General features: G+C 34.3%; 1 protein-coding gene across 14 annotated transcripts in view; it reads right to left on the reverse strand.

Annotated features, from left to right (window-relative positions):
* Positions 1 to 24,640, reverse strand: part of LOC110449220 (Kv channel-interacting protein 4-like) — a 500,831-nt gene that overhangs the window by 42,910 nt on the left and 433,281 nt on the right. For 2 of the 14 annotated variants that reach the window (XM_021495924.1, XM_021495931.1), the window contains exon 3: positions 19,560 to 19,577. The exons of 11 other annotated variants lie outside the window; for them this stretch is intronic. In XM_021495924.1, coding sequence (XP_021351599.1) covers positions 19,560 to 19,577 — 18 coding nt within the window. Of the gene's footprint in view, positions 1 to 3,467; positions 4,544 to 19,559; positions 19,578 to 24,640 lie in introns of those variants that run through there. One more of the 14 variants, XM_021495938.1, reaches the window with a different exon arrangement.

Genomic DNA, 24,640 nt, shown 5'->3' on the forward strand with positions numbered 1-24,640 from the left:
GTTTGATTGGGGGATTGGGGGGAGGGGGGGGGGACATACATCAACAACTAGATAACGGAGATTGATAGGAAATAAATCAAAGAATGGCCAAGAGAAATGGCAGAATGAAATAAGATCAGAACAGATGAAATTGACAACTAATCACACAGTGTTTCTCGATTTAGCCTCACAGAGAGGACAGACACAAATCCCAATATTTATGAATTTTTTTTTCATAACATCTGCTCTTAACTAACAAACATTCATAGATTTTAGGTCACAGGTAATAAATAAAACCGTCAACGGATAACAATGTAAACAATACAGAATGAGATCAAGTTTATATATATGTTGTTTTGCAAAATAAATTATAAAACTTGGTATTTCAGTCATCATATTAATCAACCGTCGTCAGTTTTCTTGTTTCGTTACGTAGAATACCAGCCAGAGTTAATTTCGTTAATGCATTTACACGAAGAATTTAAATTTCACATGATAGACAAATGGTATTGGAACGAAGATTCTAATTTGATATTAAATTTTCAGCAGTAACTTCAGAAACATGATGGTATTCTGTTAAACTATTCTGCAAGGCAGTGCCGATTAAAACGAATCGGTTTCTAAAATTACACCTAAAGTTGACCGAGACGAGTATGTAATTGAAATAACTGATTTTTCAATTAACGTGTAATCAGCTGTTCGAAATATGATATACCTGATTAGGACATGTTCATCAATGAATCATAAATTAGTTATGTTGCGTCGGTGATGTGGTTCTGATAACGGTTAACATGTCACAATATCGTTGACAAAGCACGTGTCAAACTACACTTCACTAGAAATATATTGATGCGTTATATACTGGCATGATTGACATCACTGAGAATACTTAAACAGTTTTGAATACATTATATATAGCATGTACCTAACTAGTATACATGACATAAACTTTAAGGTCTACTAGTGTTTTTATGTTTTCGCATAAAACACCAGATGGTGCCTAACATTGGTGCTATATATCGTTAACAACTGTTCGTACACAATACACATTACCTAGATAATGTGGGGCATATAAAGTCAAGTGCGTTATTGATTGCCAGTCACACTGACTATCGGTCTCCGATATTTATGGTGTATCAGCGTCACAGTTTTCATATAACTCCTCAAAACATGCAAATATTTGCAAAATGTTGGTTGAGGATACACAATGAGGGAAATGAACCTGTTAAGGGATGTTGGTTGAGGATACACAATGAGGGAAATGAACCTGACAAGGGATGTTGGTTGAGGATACACAATGAGGAAAATGAATCTGTCCAGGGATGTTGGATGAGGATACACAATGAGGGAAATGAACCTGTCCGGGGATAGGAACAAGTAATGCAATCAACGAACTCGATAATCAAACAGGATCGTGTGTCAACATAATGCGGAATGACAATCAACAACATCAATATTGGCTAGACATGAAAAAGCCCCATTGTGTTGACTGACTTCATATTGATATTACAAGACCAAATAACGGGACTAAATAACGCATTTTATACATCATAGCAGAAACCACACGTATAATATTCCCCTAGAAACGACTTGTGTTCTTTGCTAAGCATATGCAAAATTGTCTGTGGTACAACCACAGACAGTATATAGCACTTCCAAGGGGTTGTTTCCTTCCTACGTGTACAACAGGAGATATAATGTATAGATAACCTGACCGCAAACATCAATAAAGATTTTAGGGATGCATTCTTACAACGGGACATGCGGTACCCATCAGAAAACTGTCCGGGGACAACATAGCCAAGTTCACTATACATATGTGGGAGCAAATATACGTTAAGCAAGCATATTGCGTGTAAATTACTCCTGAATAGTGATACAGTAGTCACGAACTATGCTAAAACAACGGGTTCACCGGTTACAGATAGACAATACTGTCAACGGATATAAACTCAGGCGAATACAGAAACGGTTATATCACTTCCTTGCAATATTGTTAAAATATATATTTAACAATGCAATACTATGGTTCGGTTCGAATAACATTGTATTGTCTTTCGTATTACAAAACAAGACAGAAGAATTCATTGATTTTCTGGTAAAACGCAGTCCTCAAACAAAAATACACAGTTAAAAGTTAAAATAATGCAGGTTTGTTTTCAATTATTGTTCCTAAATCAACAAGCGAACGTGATCAAATTCAATTGTAACTATTAGACATATTCGTATCTGATTGGGGACCTATTTATGTTTTAACGCACGTCTATATTTATTAAAAAATATACACGAATAACATTTATACCACAAAAGATTACACTACAAGTATTTTAAAGGAAACGTTACGCTGACCAGATTTAGTAATATTCAACACGACCTAGAATAGCCTTGTGGATTAGAGCTCAAAGACAAATGCATGTTTATTGCTCAAGAATTCATTGCGTGTAAGTTGAATAATATCATACTTGAAAAATCAATAATATAAAACGTGGCGAGGAAAGAAGAGATAAAGAAATATATCATGCATTTAAAGTGGAATCACAATTCTAATGGAAGTTTTTTTTGGATAAAATAACCTCCAATATGTTCTAAGTAAGATGGTGGAGGTTATGTATGGTAAGCTATTGAAATATGCCTTATTAAAACTACGTTATGACTTAGCATGCTGTTCGCTAACGCTTAGCTACATATCCATGACGATTTTATCGACATTTGTTAGTAACACTAATAAAAAATAACAACTACCTAAATTAATATGTAAATAGAAAATTCTATAAGATATATAAAAATGCAAAAGAACCTGTCATATGTCTGAGTATCTTATCAATCTTGATATGCATATAATTTTGAGACAAGACATTTCAACTTCACAACGCTGCTAGCTGAGTTTGCTGCGTATTAAGAACAATCCAAAAACAATGGGTTAATCTACAGTTGATTTTACAGGAAGGATTACGAAACCGAAGAAATCAGTGGTATTACATTTCAATTACTAAATAATTAAGACAATTGAATCAAGAGATAAGATAATCACAAAATAGGTAAGACGTAACAAACATAAGTAAAATGAATTCCATGAATTATTCATGCAAATGTCATTCAACACTTTGTGCCGATGAATGTGGAGTGTGCGTTGATTAATTATAAGGAACGTGCCATACAAACCCAACCATATCGAGCCAGACTTGGCGACTATGCTTGGTGCCACTAGTCACTGTGAACGGCTTTGTGAAAATATCACTTCTAATCTGTAGTGAAAACATTCCTACTTATCAACATTTTCTCTCTATACAGTTATTAACGTTAAGTTACAAGAAATTTGCCGAAATTGAAATAAGGCGTTGCAATCGCAAACTACCCTAAGACATGAACAAATTGATTTTAATTTAAGTATATAATTAATATCCGCTCATTGAAAAATAAGAAAAGTAGTGCACAAGTGAAAAATGTATTTTCAAGTATAAGAGGTGTAAAAAGTCATGCGTGTGTACCTACTCCGGCATTACCCATGTTGATGAGTCCAACAGTATTACCCATGACCGGTTAATCTAGAGACACTCATGTATACAGTATAGGAAACGTTGAACAGGCGTAGGATTTCTGTGTCTTCATCCGCATAAAAAAATTAAACCCAATCCGGTATATCTCCCCTTGCTCGAAAGAAGTGCCTAAGCGATCGGCGGCAGGCTTTTAAATCTCCTTGTATTGATCGTTAAGCACATGCAACCATACATATGTCTGTAGAAGCCAGTATTATTGAGTCTTCAAATAGTTGTGTTCCCAACTATTATCCTCTCAACATTCAACATTTAGGCTATTAATCCTTAGGTTCATTACGTAAACACAAACAGCAGATATGTGGTATTCTGTCACAACAGTTCACATACAGTTTACCTCCATCACAATCTTTGGGACATGGCAGAGCTTTCGCCAGTAGAATGACATGTGATGTGGGCTATGAGCACTCCCGAAACAATACTCGGTCAGATATTGTTTTGTTTCGCAAACAGAAATATTGTGCACATCCAATATATCCAAATGTTTCACAAGAAGCGCTATTGCACTGTTTCTCTTGTTATGTCAATACAATAGTGCCGGTAGGGGGCGCTATATTTGCTTCTTTAGAGCAGATTGACAATTCACAAACGAGAGAATTTCATGTATCAAAACAGCAGTGAATCTTTACCACACTCTACAAGAATCCGTATCCACACTTCCGAACTATTCCGAACTGCTTTTTGATTGAAAGATATTTGTAGCCTGACGTACCGCTGGTGTAGGCCTATCACAACCGACTACCGATCTCGTCTACAAGCGGATATTGGTATGCGTCTATACTCCAGAGCTTATACAATTATCACTATCGTATTTAACTAACGGCTGTTTGTTGTGACAAGTTATCAACTTATTTTTAACTATGTTTCTATTCCAAAACGTACTACATGGCTTATTATACATTTATCTTCGTATGTTTCAGTCAAAGCCGTTTACTGTAACACAATATTTGCAGCTATATGTATCTTACATTGATTATCAGTTCCCTGTTCTATACGTCCGGGCTATATTAATATTCCTGAAACAGATAGTTCTTTAGGCAATCAAGCACACACTGCGTGTAGTGGTAGCCGCTAGCGTTAGGTTTATATACTGACGCCAAAACATCGGTATGTGTTTATTACAGAGCCTGATGAAGCTTGGTGTTTTTTGATACAGGTAACGAACACAACAAAGAGAAAATCCAGCACATTATAACCTATACCGTGATACATCTACCCATCGATGTCGTCAAACAGGCCATTTACAAACGCTCTGAATACAGGTAGGGGACCACTGTTTCCAGAAGCCATTACTCATTATGTGTGAACTGATGAACCACAGTAGAATATAATGGATTTAGTGAATAATTAAATCAGATTTGTTGTGCAAATGTTAAAGATACCTATTTAAAAACAATAAACGACTAGAACGCCATAAGATGGAAATATAATATAACGAGGCAACTTGTGCTCCATTGTATATATTAATCAATTAGCAGCGATATACTATCCATGAAAAACGTTGACCATAACAAGACCTAGTACAGATGCACCAAACTTGTACTCTTCAAATCAACGCAAAAGTATCTGAATAAATTACCATTACCAGAGCACCCGACACTGAATTCATATGCTACTCTTACATGTACCTTTCTTATTTCTGTCTATTTATAATCAATCCGACAGCATAATAAATTTAAAAACAAATCCTGTAGTCAGAAGGAAGTCAATGTATCCTATGTATTAATGACTTTTTTTAATATTTTTGATCGGTTGAAATGTAGTGGAGCCTCGCTACCACATTTATTCCCAGATAGCTGATGCAGTGACTAAATTAGAAAACGGATCACGGATTACTAGGAAATATGTCAATTAAAAAAAGAGACATCTTCCTGGCAAAACTTGGCACTGACTGGATTGTGGGAAAACCGGCTAATTGGTAAAACTTAGAAAAAATGTGCTCTCTTTATCAATATACCCTATTACTTGACATTGGTACAAATTATAGGTCCTGTATCTACAGAGCATGTGGTGGCATTATAAAGTTTTCCCGAGAAGCTCGACCATCTTGGACACCGTCTTATTACCTCTTACATGTTGGACAGACCCAATACCTAAAACGTGTATCAAACTATCACTGTTATTATACTCTGGTTAAAACTGAACTCAACTCAGAAACGAATATAACTTACATACCAATATGCACACAGGACAGCAGTTTTCCCAGGCTCTACTTTAAAAAAAAATGTAAGTAATGTAAAACCAATAGCTTTTTGATAGTATGTTATTATGATATAGGGATATATGGCTACAACGAAACACTAAGGTGAACGTTTAGCTTAAACAAGTCCCCGAATTTTTAAATCTGTGCTGCTAAATGTGTACAGACCACAGACAGCGGCGACAATAACAAGCTACAGATATAACTTTTCATTTCTCATTGACCGAGCTGGACGCTAGTACTGTGTTATTGATATTCTAGATCTTCTTTTAATACTTTAATATGCAAATATTATATATATAATTCAGACACCTATATATTGTTACGTCACGTTACATGTTCTCGTCAGAGATAATTCAAACAACTGACCAAACCAATCATACGTCGGAGGACAAGAGGAGGCTCGACCACTACAGACTGTGGTAATGTCCAGGATTGTCTTAGTGTTTTCAACAGAATCAGTCTGGTAACCTGATCCATTGGTCGTTTCATGTTGGTCACAGTGGGACTGATCCGTCTAAGGACGATGACGTCTGTTTTATTGTAAGTATGGTAAGGAAGCTTTGATGGTCAACTTCCAGTCAGAAACTTTAGACGTGATTCAACAACATAATTGTACGCCAGAGGCAAGTTGGATATATTTCGCTAAACACCAGTTGATTACATAGTGTAAGCCACAGCCGTAACAATGACCATGCATGACGTGTTGTTATATTACTATACCTTATAAAATGCACTTTCATAACTATGTGAAACAAATTCAACGGAAACGGTTTTCTTTTAATTACGATTCAACTTTCAGTTTACAGTTCATCTTAGAAAGGGAAAACCCTTTATTCTGGTAACTCATTTACAGAGGTGGAACGAAAATAAGTACGGTACATTTGTAACAGTGTAGTTGTTGACAGGTGAAAACTACACGATTAAGGTACATGTATCGTAAATAAACCAATCAAAGAAATCGTTCAAGTTAAAACGATTATATTTATTATCAAATGACTATTGATTTAGCTAGGATTCTAATTTCCGCTATAACTTATGAGCCGAACAATGCGGTTGTTGGGAGGGTTTTTTAACGTTATGAACACAAACATTATGCAAATCAAAATAGTAAAAAATGTAATTTAAATATTAAGCAGCAAGGTTATCTACATGTAAAAGACCTAAATTTGGGGGATCCCAAGATCTTATTGATGACAATCATGGTGCTTTGCAATTGTTTAAAAACTCTATCACAAACCCACCAAGTTTTCAATCTGTTTAGAGTTTTTATAATATAAGTGAATATGAAATATTCACTGTCACCATCGACCGGGAAGTCTACTTGCGATATATATGCAATAAAAATAAATTGGATTTTTTTTTTGCGCAACATGGTGCCAGCATGCCATATGTTACACATATACGTTGTCATCGCATACAAAGCCTGATAGCAAATGTTGCTCCTCATGCATGATCCTAATGTATAATATATAACATACTAAATATTAGGTTAAAAAATATATAATACAACTATTTGTTGTCAATTATTGATTTACCTGATTATTGAGTGTGCGGCATGTCGGATGCTGCATGATTTATAAAGTTGTAAAGCTTGTTTTTACATCCCTTTGAAATAGTATGTACAATATGTTATAATTGTTTTACATTAATGAATAAGACACTGCTTCGACTTACCACAGTCTTTATTGATATACTACTGCCAACATATCTTCAAATGTAACTTCAGATATACAAAATCATTTTCTAAAATAGTTCACCTGTTGGTCACTTAATGAGCGTAAAAGAACGCTCGGAGTTAATGTTTTATCCTAGTTACACAGCTGATTGTTTGTCACACATTTACATACGACAATAACCCAGTTATGAAGTAGTTGCAAGTTAACAACACTGTTCAACTTGGACTTTCTATACGTGTGTTAACATTGTTACATTTAATGGTTTCTGCGTGTGTTATAATAGAAAATGTGAAGGCCAGGATTATTGAGTTAATACTGTTGCAGTAAGTTTCAATATAATAACACATTTTGAAATCTTGAGTTAACTATCCATTCAGCAAATGAGGCTACGACCAACTAGGCGAAGCTTGATAACGGTACGGGTAAGTCACTTTAGTGAAAGAGCCGGTTAGTACCAGTTTAGTAAGCATCTTTTTTAAACACACGTTATACAACGCCATTTTTCGTGTTTACTTAATGTTGCTTGTATTGTTGTGACGCGTCAACACTACCTGTTAATTATAATACGCAAAACCAAGGCCCAAAGGGTTAGTGTATCATGTTTGATAAATGAAGATTTTTTTTCCATTGGTATGTTAGGTAAAATAGGAAATATCGCACGTGTCCACTTTATTTGACTAAGCCATTATACTGAATAAGAACTTAACTGTGAACAATGGTTTATAAAATCTTGAATGCTAAATCTATTTTTAATGCAATAAACAATGTATTAAGATGCCCTTCTGTGGTGTATTGAAAGGAGAGATAATAAATCACTTAACTTAAGAACGGAATGTGTGTGAAAAACAAATACAAAAGATGTCTGTTCAAACCATGATCAGCTTAACGAAAACTTACTGCAAACGTTAGATCTACAATCACAGCATGTCCAGACAACCAATGCATAATTAAAACTACATGTATCCTTGTCAGTAAACAATGCAAAATTAATTAGCAAAATTTGAGATGTTTTTCCTTATCACCTTTATGAAAATCTGAGTTAAGAACTGGTTAAGATTGTCAGTCTTTGAACCACCGTGCACAGGAGACGAGATGCCGTCACGTGATAATTTCTTTAACGCTGAAAGAAGCCGGTTACATTCATCAACACAACTGTAAGACACAACATAAATTCCACCGCCAGATCACATAACGCATTAACAGAATAGAAAAGTATTAAATTGTGATTTCACAGTGACTCAGAAACAATTATTAATATGTTGGAAATAAACAAACGTATAAATCATCTTGTACAACGAGACTATGACGAACGAACATGCATTTAATGTAGCAGGCAGGTATATCGATCGTCGGCCTGAAGCACAGTTACTACCAGGACTGTTAGATATGGAAGACGAGCCGCACCACTGGGAGGACCCTTCACGTCAACGTTACGTATAATTATCGTGACCTTTATTATCGCTCACACTTTTTTTTTTAGCACAGACTTGTTTTTATGACATGGCCATTGGCTTCAATGTTATGATTAAGAAACCTGTCGAAAATACAGAGACGCAGGCCAATCCCTGATCCCTTTATTCCACTTTATAAGTGCAAAGTAATCAAATAAACATCGGAGAAGGATCCCCGAGACGACGAGTCTTATATGGCATTTGGTCTTTTCAGGGTCTAATGGTAATTTATTAAAAAAACATACGTATTTTTTTCTTTCGCAACCTTTACGTCACAAGGGAAACAACTCGTACTGGTACGTGTTACACTGCAGTGTTTGCAGTTTACTTTGCAGTGTTATTGTACATTTTTGTACAAGTGACACTTTTAAGCATTTCACAAGTATGGAGTGTTTCGTAAGCTGCATGTATTTGCGTAAGAAAAGTGACAGGTATATTACTTGACGTTTAACTTAACATTATGGTATATCGTAATAGTAAGTTGATCGTGTTGTAAATGTATAGACACGTATAGATTACACGTGTGGATTAATTTCATATGCCTCCAGTGGATCCATTAAATAGTTATTTCCCTTTCTATGAAGTTATTTTGATTCATTTTCACAAGGGATGGTATTAAATACCTTTTCTAAGTTATGTATATTGAAACAAAATAAATAAATGAAGTGAACAAGAACGAAAGATAATTAAAATAGCTGATGTATCGCTTTGTTATCAATGTTTCAGTGTGAATCAATTTGTTTGCGAAAGGTCATTCTGACAAAGCAAATATAATCAATACACACTGTGGATGATTGCCATCACAGTGCCTGCTAGTTTGGTATCCATAAACAAGGTTTAGAGCCACAAAGCCAGGGTTTAACTATCTTAATTTAAAAAACTGCCCCCTCTGCCGCAAAGACATGAACACGAGTCGAGTTACGGGAATTAATGTAATTGGAGAGCGCATAATCGATGCAGACTCGTTTTAAACCAGCATGGTGTATAAGAAGCCACGTCTTCGGAGTGCTGAACGACACGTTCAGATTTAAAAGGGAGGCAACTCTGCCTAACTAAAATTATTTTCTTCTGATCTTATGAAAATGGAAGGTTTGATAAACGTACACAATTCATAAGTATTTATTTATTTTTTTGAAAAGAAATCACTGATAACTCAGTGTATGCCACCTGTTTTGGAATGGTCATTCAACTTACCTAAAGATTTCGACTTTATAGCAATACATTCTTTTCGCGGATACTAAAGTTAATGCCAACCAATTTATATTGAAACGTGGTACTTGAAAGGAGTTTGTTTCGCGAAAGAGGGCGCTGTATATTATGTTGTGCAATTTTCTATATCCGAGTTCCAAACAGATAAAACTAGGCTATAGTGGATATTGGCTACATGTCATCCCATAATAAACTATGATAACCTTTGGAAGGGGACATATGTTTCGGCGTCAGGCCAATTTAAGGGCGATGGTTGATTACATTGCCCATTTGATAAGTGATATGTGTATGTGCTTACTCCGTTGAATAACCATATATTGCATATTAATAGCGAAACTATCCTTAGGTAGCAGAGTAAAGTAGAAAGGGCTTGATCCTAAAAATAAAGTGCATGTCTCAGATAAACATGGATAGCGGATTTATCCTGCACAACACACCTGGATAGACTGCATGAAAAGCTAGCTTTTGTTGTGTAGACACAGATTTGTAAATGGCCAAAAATGTAGTCTCAAACCAAATTCGATTCTTTTTAGATGTGAAGCCCACATAGTCCATTTTATCATACATATGCCAATTTTAGTGCTGATTTTGTTTTTAAGTTCTGATACATGTAATATTACAGGGGTTATTCATTGTACAAAAATATCTCCCATTGCCACCGTACGTTACTGTACACTGCTACCCCAATCGAACTTGCTAATTGAACCTTTTGTATGAACGTCTTTTGAAGTGTGTCAATTTAATGCTGTTTCATTTCGTTTAAATTGCAACATGCTCAAATTATGAAAAAAAACACCTACATATTGCAATGCAATCATCCGAAGTCAAGACTCAAAGTCGATATAGAACAAGCACACACATGCACTTAACGACACCAAAACAAAGGGAAAGACAGCAACAGTAGCTGAGAAGAATTGGAAACATAGATAAGGCGAGAATACGATAAACGGGAAACAGGAGGAACTTGGGCGACATAAAAAAAGAAAAAGACAACAACAAAAACAGCGGATACAAAAACAAAGAAATCTAACAACAAGGACTGAGGATGAAGCAAAAAACAGAAAGACAACAGCAAAAACTGATCAAGACATCAACAAGAGGCAACCCCCACCCAAAACAAAAGTAAAAATACAACAGGACATGAACATAAAACCTAAATCAAAGACACCAACAGGATCTGATTCATTTAAACGAAAGCTAACACGAATCTTATCCCCCCTCACCAAAAAAAAATCGAAGCAGTGTCGTACGGACAAATCAGTCGTACGGACCAATCAGTCGGACCAATCAGTCGCACGGACCAATCAGTCGTACGTACCAATCAGTCTCTTATTCATCTCAAGTGGTACATTGTACCTATTATTATACATTTCATCAAATCAAGGAGGATATGTACATAACCAATCAGCAAACCAACAAGTAACGTGTTCTTTGTTAAATAAGTCTGTTCTTAAAGTAAAACTCTCATATTATGTGTAATCAAATTGAATATAATACAAATTGTACGTTATTAATATTAAAGAAGTATGCTTTTTTTTTTAAATAATCCAATGATGTTTTACGCACATACCATACGAATACTAAACACAGATTCAATACAGCATATATACAACCTTTCCCTTGCTACATGTATGTATGGTGGAAGGGAAGCAACTCCGTTAGACCTAGCCAACTTTCGATACAGCACAGCGGATTCATATTCAGACAGCAGCCTGCCACCATCCGACATATACAAAACCTATAACACATATCCCCGGGGATCTCTCACACTATCTGTGGCCGCTAATCGGACAGAGTTACACCTACAGGCTTGACCAATTCCCATTGTTATGGTCCCCAAAGTGTTACACTGTCTGGACGTTATGGGATCGAGCTGATGCTGGTTATGATGTAAGAATATTGTACATTTTGTAGAGATCCCGAACAGTTCTCAATAATTACTTTGTTTTCTTCTTCATTTTGGACACAGGTTTTTAAATTTGTTCTTACATTTATCTTATTTTCAAAATGTATACCGTGACAAATATAAATGATAACATATTGCATTTGATAAACAATTTATGTACTTTTAACCATTGTAATGTAACTAACCCAAAAATATTGCTTGAGACACACTTTCGAGACAGAATTTTAATTTGTTGAACAGTCCTTTCCACATTGACAAAAAATACGTATTCAAAATACTGCAAAGTAGGACTTTTCACATTTGGAAATGTTGCAGTCTTAAACTTGTCATGGTGCAGAATTGTCAGCGTTGACAATACTGCGTCAATACATATATTCGAGTTTATTATTATGTTTGAACATGTCTATCTTAGCGTTGACAAAGCGCAAAGTACATGTAGCAAAAGTGGCAACACTGTGGTACTGTAGTAAGCGTATTTAAAGTGAAATTCTACTAAGATCAATGAATATTCATAAACTGTAAAATATACGTATACAAACAAAATGCAGTTCCTTGTCCATATTTGAAAACTTCAAGTCAAATATAAATTAAATATATAAGCATATTCTAGTTAGCTCTCACATTATATAGGCATTAATGGATAGTACATGTAATACATTCTATACTTGAGATATTCAAGATGACGTGTGAACACCCGTTGTAAGTCAACAATCTATTGAACATATATAAATATGAAATAAAAGAACTGTTCTTTCCTTGTCTTTGGAGCCCTAAAATCACAATCCACATTACAAGGACGTTGATAAATAGTTATGAATGTTTAGAAACACTTCTCGATTATATACAACTTACTTACAAAGTCTTTGTGGTTGGCGTAAGAGTCTTATCCTTTCATGCAATTTGTATAGGTATTTCTCGTCATAAAGCATTTCTTCGTTGATATAAACTACATACCTGCTTGAGTCAATTAAACAGAACAGCGTGCTGTTCATTACATCTGATGTTTGACCTCTTCTTGATTGGAGTTAAATATCAGGGTATTCATTGTTTTACCTTTTGATACAGCTGTACTTATACAATATAGGACAAACTATCTTCGCGAAGCCGATTCGAGTCAACCATTAACTATACACGGCAAAAGTAAAATGGAATGGAAACTTAGAAAGACAAAGTAGAGGGAAATCGATATTGTTGGTAAAAATGATGTAACACTAACGAAACAGTTAGTGTGGTACCAATACTTTATCATTGTACCAAGGCATCATCTAAATATATTGTACTGCTCTGCAGTGGCAGTGTGAAATAAATATAATACATGTAAAAGCTAATTGAACATGGATTCAACCTTTCGTTCATACCCAGCTAGTCGTACATTACCTATTTCTGACGGTTACCACTATTGCAAACGGGAAACCTCGCAATAATTGGCAATTACACTTTAACATATTTTAGGAGAATCATTATCTTTTATTCCCTATAGAATTGTATGGCGTCCACGAACGAACCTCAAAACAGCAGTGAACGACTGAATCAAGTGTAAACGCAGTCGTGGCAACCTTAATATCTCAATGAAATATGTGTTCTAATGAACAATAAATAGAGGATATTTAATGGTATGGTATATTTCACGAGTGAGGCTAATATTTTGATATTTTTCACGAGTGCGCAGCACACGAGTGAAATATATTTGGTTTTACTGAAGCACCATTAAATGTTCTATTTGTTGCATTTTTAAAGCATAAAACATGAAAAATATAATGCATTAAAAAAGGCCGGGAATCAGAAGCGTATTAATTACCGGCACATTCCAATGACGTCACGCTTGGCAACAAGGCCGGGCGCCCTTTTGAATGGGATACTCAACGCAAATTCGACGTTTTCTGCTATTTTCTGGTATGATTGCTTATAAAAATGTTATCAATTGTATATTTATGTAAATACTTAAATGTGTGTACCAAACATTTACCACAACAACCACTTATTCTACCGTCGCTTCATTCGAATTTGAACAAAAAAATGTTGCCTTTGAATGCAGCCAATAGAAGATACCGTTAAGATTGGTCAATACCCAAAAGTGATATGTTCACACTGTGAAAATATCACTGTTAATATTTGTCACAGTGTGAAAGATATCAGTTTTATTAAGTTAATAGAATCCGATATTTCACTGGCAAAAATGTAATAAATATGTATAATTGTTGCTTGTTCAGTATATTCCCAGCCATATGCCGACGCTGTTGCAAATACAAAACTGGTCAAATGACATACCGTATTACATAACGCAATATTTAAGCACAGATAGACACCAAAAAGCAAGGGACGTTATAAGGATTCCAAATGCTCTGGAAAAGAAGGAATTCTTCATCTATCCTGGAGCGTCTCATTAATGTTTAAAGAGAGCAGATTGGAATATTTTTCATAAAGTCATTTTGCACGGGAAATGTTTTACTTCTGTGTCCTTTTTTCCAAAAAATATCCAAATGATTCGGGAATAATTTTAACAGTTATTCAGTAAAAAAGCCAACAAAGAGGATAAACGTTTTAGTAGATACTCAGTTAAAAAAAAGACAGGCCAGCTAAGATGATAAATTGTTACAGCGAAAGACGGAAAACAGTAATGTTAACACATATCGCTACATTCTGTTAAATCTATCAGCGAAATTCTATCATTTGCACGTGCGAGTCTACAGGACAGGAGTCAACATAGAACAAAACAAAACTGGCTTAAACCGCCACCAACTCGTACACGACGTCTGCTGGGAAATATTGATGATGCAGGCGATGTGATCAAAGCTTGAGTGGCTGGTGTCGTACCAGTCCTCCGGGACACGTGACGTCAACAAACAGCCACTGTGTTTAGCAGGTACGGGATGGCATGAATAATTGTCACAGGATTGTTAACGTGTGGCGTCATGGAGTTGAGAAAAACAAGGAGAAATTGACAAAGAGCAGTCATGAAGGGACACAGTAGGATTGCAAAATCACAAGGCACAGAAGAGTACTTTTAACATGAGAATATATAAGATTGATCATGTCCACATTGTTAATGCTTGTGCCGAGGAATTGTGTGTCACTACGGAAGAGATACGTGTATGACGTAGTCTATGTATCTTAGTAGGCATTGTATAGCCAAGCTTGTTCTTAATAAGATAAAAATAAATAAATACCTCATNGTTATACCATACGAAGCATTTCATATACTAATATTTACCATATAATAACGTTTGTGCGAAGTGTGTTCAAAATCATGACTCTAACTGGAAACCAGACACTGGATTATAATACAATTTTAATTAGAATAGAGTACGGACAAGATTATCCGGAGGTTTATTTTTTATATCAAAATGTGAATTTATACTTATTTGTTAGTACATTGTATATATGTAAGACGAATACTGATACTTGATAGAACAGTATGTACATTATTTAAACGCGATTATAGACGCTCATGTACATTGTATGTATATTTATATATATGTTTACGTCATAAAATTTTGAAAATATAATAAAGAAAAAAAAAATATCCTTATAATTTGTTTTTCAAACAAAAACTTAAAATCGATACCAAAACGATGTGAACAGGAACTGAGTAAACATTATAACAAAATAACCGACACAAAAACCGGAAGTTAAGCAGATTTTTCCGGAAGTGTTAGTGTGTCCTGCCCCGTATATATCACAATGGTCAAAATAGTATCTTGATAACCAAATAAGGAATGCAATTACCAAATAAATCAAGATGAAATAATGATATTGTGTTAATATATTAGGTACGATGCAAGTCAAATGTTATTTGACTTATTTTGCAGTATGTAGGTGACCAACTAATAAAAACGATAAGATTAAATATTTGGAAAATATCGTCTTTTTTTTATAGAACGCGACATTGGACTTGCTCTAAATACGAATTTTTAGGTATCACATGTCCATTAGTGGTTTTGTGGTTTTCACGTTCGACCAAAACGTTATATTATCGACATGTTTCATAAGCGTGAACAAATTGAAACAATAATGGGTTACAAAGTACAATTGTAACATAAGTTCAGATACCAAATAAACGATACCATGGAGGCCTAACTCACTGACACACCATATACATGTATATATCATTTACCAACAACTTAGGAAACTGAAAAAGGATTTTACATGGTATGATTATTCTTGAGATATCTGTATATGTCTACAGTTTCTATAAAAACAGGATATTTTATACATTTATAGCTTGTAACTTGAAACATCCCTTATATATTAAAACAATTAAATACCATTTACTTCGTTTATCTGGCGTTTCGAGAGAGAACACCGTGCAGATAAAAATGAAAACAAAAAATACAAACAACTTTACTGCGGTAATGTTATAGGGGTTGCCACACGTGTCGTCATGAATAAACTCGAAATGAGACAAAGGTCAAACTTTCTCTCTTATTGATCTCGATCTTTTGCAACACGTATATAACGTCGCTCTACCGACATCAATGATGTAACAACATCTAGATTCTGTGGAGTCGACATTGTTAAGGGGGACTGAATGCTGGTTTATCAATAGCTGTAATCCTATACATTGGTAATTTCCTTTTGTAAAATTTCACCAATGGTAGAAAAATGGATGTCGCTTAGAGAAAGCATCATTACAGTGTCCTCATAGTTGTTTTCGAAAGAATGTTCAAACCTGTATTTGGACTAGCAACAATGGAATTTCCTGTGAATAATACATACAGATATGCATAACATCGATAGGCAAACTTGTACTATTTGTTTGGATTAAAGAAGGCCGACATGGCCTCTAACTGGCTGAGGCAATAACAGTTATATTTTGGAGGTTTTAGTACCTACTTTGATTGAGTGACTTTTAAAATTTGGCATTCGGGATGGCTACCATGATCTCTCAATGGCACAGACTGTAACGTTAACATCTTTAGTTTCATGGGGCTTGTTTGTTCATATTTTGTGCGTGCGATGCACAAGACATATAGCATATACTACATGCTTGGTACACAATACAAAAATGAGGTTTAATGAAAGTTTACAGATTGAAGTTACCTTCCTAAATTATGGAGTTATACCCGTTTGTTTAAACACATTGTTCGAAAAGTCTCCTCCCAAAGTACTATATCAACCTGAATTATTAAGTGGATGTTAATAAAGTATTAGAGTTTGGAGATTGGACTTATTATATGATGGATTTATACTCCCTTCCTCTAAAAGTACTGCATTGATTTAATTGATAACTGATACCCGTTTATTTAGGGGGTATATATAAAGTATAACAAATAGAGAAACCTCCTCTCCAATTTATGAAGTGATGCCCCGTTGCTTATAAACATTTTACGCACTACTCCTCTCAAAGTACTGCACTAGTTTAAATGATACTTGGTACACAGAACCCTTACCTCGTGGGAATGTTTATTAACTGATAAATCGAAGTACCTCCCCTGTTTGTAGATATATGCTCATTGGTTTACAAAATGTTCGCACTACTCCAATCAAAACAGCACAATCAATGTAAACGATACCAATAGTTACATAAAGCTTCCTATTTTCTGATCTACGCTTAACATCGCATACCTAACAACCAACAGTAAACGATAACAGGTGTTCATATGTGCGTGTCCTGTATACTATACAATATCCACAGTGGTTTCTCCTGTCAAATCTATAAATTTATCTATTTTATAAAACTACCATGAAGGATTTTAGTTGAAGAGAATGTATTTAAGTCATGGTATATATAAGAATAAAACAGAAAGAAAATTAGGTCATGATAACAAATGCGTTATTTTTTTCAACGTAGTTTGTGACCTTTCTGGTAGTAAACTCTTGCTGCCAAACATATCTTTAAACAAAAACAGCGCATATTCATAAAGATAACAAAGCCTTAAGAGGACGTCGACATAAACGGCTCTGACATCAAAGCGCTGTAGCACTGCCATACCTGATGTATATCAATACGTAACGTTATTGACTCGGAGGCAATGAGGCTTGATGGTTTCATAGGATCCCGTTAATTATAAAAATAATGAATGCATGGTGTCTGTTTGATGTCCCCCTTTTCTAGTCAGATCACCAAATGCACAGAGACGGAAACCTGACGAGGGAAATCATGTTTTTAAATGATTTTGAATATCAAACAAACTGTGGTATCATCAATAGGTCATCCAATTACTAAACTAAATTTGAAACAGAAGCACACTTTGTACATGATTCCTACTCTCGTTTGTTCATTGTTTCCTACTGTACCGCGTCAAAGAACAGTTTGATATAGAAATATAATGTCCACAGTCCGAATGCAATGTTTCCATCGAAATAACAATGATATTAACGGACTGATGAAATTCGTTTTCGAAATAGTAGGAGATAATTGAATCAAACCCAAACACAACTTATTATATATTGAAAAGATTATATGGCTTTGTTTGAAATTATTGTTTTACACGTGCATGATATAAATATCAACAAATCTGTAATCAAGCTAGCATAAGACACGTGATACAATGTTAAATTCATCTTAAAAACTGCTATCCATTAAACATTTATTCGAAACGCTGCGACATGTTTGATACCTACATTGTTTGATTATCAGGTAAAACTTCAGATTTAATATCTGAAGCTTTCAGTGATAAAAATAAACACATTTCGGGAGTTCCTATGTAAAATCAGAACAATAATGGTATAATTTATTCGCGTGATGGACACCATACTCATTTTGAAAAGAGAACACTTTGAAATCTGTACTACGTTGCTTATCTGACTAACAAAAGCTTAATAATCGATCATATGACAATTGGTTCTTGTAAATGATGTGATACAGGAGTAAAGTTGCAAATTACATTGTCAATATATGCAGGTAAATATACAGTCGACGCAATGGAACAATACTAATTAAGACGTTTAAGATTTTTAGATTAACATGTAAAGTTATTGATTATTTGTTCTTGATAATTTGCTTTAAAACCATCAATTAAAAGAATTTTCTTTAAAAAAGGTACTGATAATTTTATTTTATGAATGACGAATTTAAATATTAATGTACTTTAGCAAAAAGTAAACACAAACCAATAGCAAAGTGATAAGGGGTTAAGCAATGTAAAAACACACACGCACACACATTAGAAAAAGTCGATGCTGTCAAATATATGCAAAAAGGGAGTAACACACAATAATGCTGATCCTTTCCATTGTGCATACCAATAACACCTGTTTGGAAGCGAAACACGATACAAAATCATGATCCAAATTTATATCTACAAAACGTCAGCTATTAAACAAAACACCAGTAATTTCGATCAAATTGCAATTATAAGCAGCTGACACATCGATAATGACTTTAAAGAACATGAAACAATAGTACCAAAACGACATCAAAGTATAGGAGTTTGAAGAATGAATAGGAGACAGCTGGCTGGATGATAAGTTGGATGTGTGCAACACGTCTGTGTGTGTTTACGTGTAATATGTAACATCTATGTAAACACACACAGGGAAACTGCTTATAAATCAACTAGACAAAATACAAATTCAATAAATCTACATCGAAATTTTCAAACGAATTCAAATATATAAAATATAGTGCGTTTCACTCACCAGTTTTAGATTTTCCGCCTGTTAGTGAAAAGTTGGTAAAATGAGATAGAATTGTGTTACGACTGGACAGGAACATGGTAGCTGTAGTCGAGGCGGCCAACTACTGCCGAAAACCTATAAGGCTTTGCACCTGTTTCTCGAAAATATTGAGTCTATCGATCGATACATCCTGAGAGTTTTACATTAATGAACCGACTTTAATATAGAAGTCAGTGCTGTACCTTCAATAGTGAAGCATGTCCTAAAATGGCGATTTTATCCAATAATAGTGGCGATACACACCGACACTACGAGTAATACAACGTTCTGCTATAAATATTTAACGGTAGCAATCGTAGATGGAGCTAGCAGTAACTGTGTAATGGCTTGTACGTGTTTGGTCACTGACGCCTTGGTACATTTCACAACTTGTTTGGACCTCTTTGTTTATAATGATATACTGGTGAGATAGTACCTCACCAATATATCATCGGACACCAATGAGTAGCATTTATGTTTTGATTGCTGTCACTTATGTCTTTGTAATACATACACTAATGGTGGCCACCATGCGTATGTCTTGTACAGTCTGCTTGGTATATGCGTTTCTACAATTTTATGACATTCTAACATTAAAAATAAATCCACAAATTCGTTGAGTCATAATTTTATGATAAAGTAAAGAAACGCGGTGCGACCTCATATATATTTAAGCATACATACCTCTTTGATAATTGTCACCAGTAGTGTAAACCACTTAAAATTCGCGAGATAAAGATTTTCTAAGAGCTTCATCCGCGAATTGAAATATCACCTCAAATGAGATGTCGAAAAATGAAGTAAAAAGTTTCAATGTAAAAGCGTTTTTTCTTTTTCATTACTTATTTAAAATTTATACAGTTGACCAATACTATTTGTAAGATGACCAAGAATTAAATTATTTAAGAAAATTTATCCGAACATAAATATAAAACATGCAATATAAATTATAAAGTAGTATAACGAAATCTGTAATCCTTATACCCGCTTTTGTGTACTACAGTAAGATCAAAAGACAAAGGACTCCCGAAGCTAAATTCGTGCAACTAACAAATTACAATGTTTTTGATCTTTTTGCTTAGGTAAACAAATTTGAAAACAATTAACAAAAACTTCAATCAAATGTGTTTCCAACGCAGTTATTTTCTAACCCTATAGCCCTATAGCCATACTAATACCTATCGGAAACGATAAAATGAGATTGGAACTGTCAAGAAAAGATGAATATATTCACAACTCAGTTATAATTACACATTTTCAAGGATAAGTAGCAATTTACACCAGTACAGATTGGCGATCCGTATCGATGATGTTTTAAACATAAACAGCGTGCAATTCACAACTACTAGTACTTGATCTGATGCAAAGGACAGACTACAAGTGTGAAGACGTTTTCGACAATATTCATTTACTAGCGTTCAATTAATCTAAACGGCTTCTTTCTTCCAACTCATACCATTGATTTCTCATATCTAAAATAGGTTACCATTGAGGCTCTAATGTTAGTTCAGTGTGGGAAGAATATATTATTTTTTTGGTAGTTATAAATATAAAAATGGGCATCTGCTAGTATTTACATTGTTTTCTGATTACTGTTAAACCTATTTGACAGTTTTCGCTACATGCTGTAATAGCGGAACACGTTTCTTTGTTCTTTTACAAGACAAAAAAGGATTAATGTTTGTAATTATGTTGTGAACACGCGCTTTATGGTTATTATCATTTCCACAGATATAAAGAAACATAGATAACATAAATAAGTTTAAACTTTCTCCCTTATTCCTTGCAACATGGAATGCACAACAACACGTTTATCAAAATCCCAACCCATTGTTTGTGTCCGTCGTGCAATTTCCTGGATCTAGCTTTTGTGTAAGTAATGAATATAGCACATTTCTTAGCCGGTTTAGAATAACGGGCTTAACGTTTTAATACCGACAGTTTATACTTATGCAACTTTAAAAATGTAGTTTTATTTAGCCAAATGATTAGTCTAATACAGAAAAACAATGATTTCAAAATTTTGATTGCGTTATTTAACAAAAGAAGTTTATTTGTGCAATCATTGTATGTGTTGTAAAAGATGTATTACGGTACAAGACAGGACGAGTCAGAGTATAGTTATGCTTAGAAAGGACAGCGTACAAGCGTCCTTGTTGCTGTTTTTCTGTCATGAAATATTAATCCACTCATACAATGAAGCTCGGCTGTGAAGTGTGCGACAGGCGAACCAGAGTCGTGATGCATAATACTCTCGTTTATATATGTTATAATCACGACGTCTGGGGTATTATATAAAGGAATGGTTGAGGGCTGTTAAATGCCATTAAAAGGATTCGCCCAAGAGTGTAAGATACCATGTAATATGTAACACTGCATGCAGTTTGCTTGAGGGATATGTTTGTATTGACTTTTGTACTATTTCGTTGTAAATATTTAATCATTGCAGTGTTTTTGCAGTTGATGCTAGTTAGCATGCAATCATAAACGTAAAATATCTATATAATATGACCTCATTGTAAAGCCGACCCTGGTATGACAGGAAATGAAAAGAATATAAATATCCAAATGAAAAACTATTTTGTCATGACTATCTGAGCTTAATCATTAGAGTTAAACTTTAAAAAAGATTTAGGAATCACTTTTGACAGACTTTATACAAAACCTATTTACGTTTAAATGTGAAAAACATACAATAATGCCATCTTCATTATAAATGTACATATGTAAATTGTCCACGTTTTAACAACGTTTAAGAGGTTTTTCAGAAGACATCACATGTGCGAATCACCATGTCTTACTATTTACATTTACGACGTTACGTACACTGTAATTACGGTGTATAAAGACGCCTTTCCCAACAAGTGTTTGTCTGAGCAGGTCGAACGTTTGTACCACACACAGACCATAGGCCGGTGCTGATCATTGTGTAATCAATGTATTATACAGTCAGGGTCAGACAACGCCAGTTTAATGTACAGAACTCACGCCTATCTCGCACGCAGTGTCCCGAAGAACCAGGGACACGTAACGCATTTAAGGATTCCTGTACCCGTGTCAAAACATCAATTGTGTAACTGGAAAATGTTTTTTTTTTCTGGTATCAAGTTAATAGATCATTCCATCAAAATAAAACGTTACCTTGCTAGAGTTTTAAACAAGAAAACAAAGATAAAATATACAACAACGTGAGAGTATGAACATTCACCTGGGTTAGACAAGGATTCAAACTCTCAACCTATAATTATTATGCTGTCGATCTAAGCAACTGAACTACCTGTTCAAAGGAAATGCTTTTGGCCTCATTGCGCTACAGTTATATCCAAGCGAAATAAAGGAAATGTAAAGTGTAAGAGTAATGGAACAACTACCCTGACGTCTTAAAACTTAAGCTAGCCGTGGGATAGGAATAATTGACGCCAAAAGTTACGTCGATTTAAAATATAGATAAAGAAATATGTTTCATATTTAATTACCAATAATATTATCAATAAAAGGATTGTAAGAACATGAATGACATAATGATAATATTGATTTGATTGTATTGAAGTTTCAATACATCTATAAATTCATTAATAATCATAATTAAACATTAAAGACTTACCTGAATATATAGTTTTAACTTCATACATATGCATCAAAGTATTTGATTTTGGAATTGATTTGCTTAATGAGGTATTTGTTAATTAAATAATCTACAGCACATGCACAAGCAATGCTTACAAGCGTTAATCATAGGGAAAGGGTTCAAACAACCGGTTATCAATAGCATGCTCTATACAAAATCTCGATAAACCATCCCCCTGTCAAAATATGTTGAATATATTATCAAAAAATGTCGACATCATGTTACTTTTTAATACAATTTGTTTTTATATATTTCCCTTTTTCTGTGAAATGTTTTGATATTGTGCATTGTAAAGACCAACTTTGTCAACATTAACAATATATCCTAAACTTAGCTACGTATCAATCATAATACCTGTTGTTAGAAACCAAAACGCGTACTTTATTTGGATTTCACTTGATATTTCCCTTCTTATTACATCTCTACTGTAAAACTAATTTGATGAAGTCGTTGAAAATGAGCCTAATATGATATTGGGCCCAACTGCATGAACCAAATTCATTTTAGACGATCGCATACTTTTTCACGATCGTATACTTAAAATATAGTTTTTGTTCATTCGTCAGGTTAAACAAGATGGAATATTGAATCTAAGCTTGCCGCATTCACTCATTTAAAACTCGCTACGTGATTATATGGATATTTCACCAGCATAATGGTCAATCATTCGTAACATGGTTTAAAAATACCTATAACTTTCAGAGGTCATTTGCAACCTATTTGGTCAACTAGGATTAACGTTGTATCTGAACCAACAGTAGTAGTAGGATAGTGATATTGTCTTTTATTTCCTCATTTTACTCGTTTGTTTTGCTGTGGTATTTCCCTAGGCGCTCGTACTCATACGGCCTTGGTTGTTTCGATGACGTTAAACCCATACACACGTAGCCACCTTTGTCCATTGTAGTTATAGTTACCGTCTTTAATTAACCTATCAGTGATATGTTAAACTAAAAATGATATTTTCATGAATTATCCAATGTTAGTCAGGTTTCCACAAAAGCTTATATTTGAAAATATTGTTACATTATATCATTAAGACGATATATTCAAAGTTAGTTTTTGATTTCTAGCAAATTGACACTCTACTTAACTGGAAAACATAAACTTCAAGATATAAGGAATATCATTTATTCAATAGTCATCAAGATTTAGTTAAACATTTTCGCCGTTCATTAATAAGCAAAATATAATATGAATGTTGCATGTTGAATATGAATTTACAGTATTCAATGACCTTCAAACTCTGGCATAGCCGGTTTAACTTTTGTCAGTTCACCGATACTCGCTACCAATTAGTATAAGGTATTCGTTATATGGTTGATTTTGATAGAAAATGAGTTTCATAACGGTTAAAAAAGGACACTGTTTGGTTTTCTCGTAACATAAGAGAAAAAGACTTACGAATAAAAACTACAAGTTAATTCTTCTCCGA

Source organism: Mizuhopecten yessoensis, unplaced genomic scaffold (assembly GCF_002113885.1).
Source record: "Mizuhopecten yessoensis strain PY_sf001 unplaced genomic scaffold, ASM211388v2 scaffold4535, whole genome shotgun sequence".
Taxonomy (NCBI): domain Eukaryota; kingdom Metazoa; phylum Mollusca; class Bivalvia; order Pectinida; family Pectinidae; genus Mizuhopecten; species Mizuhopecten yessoensis.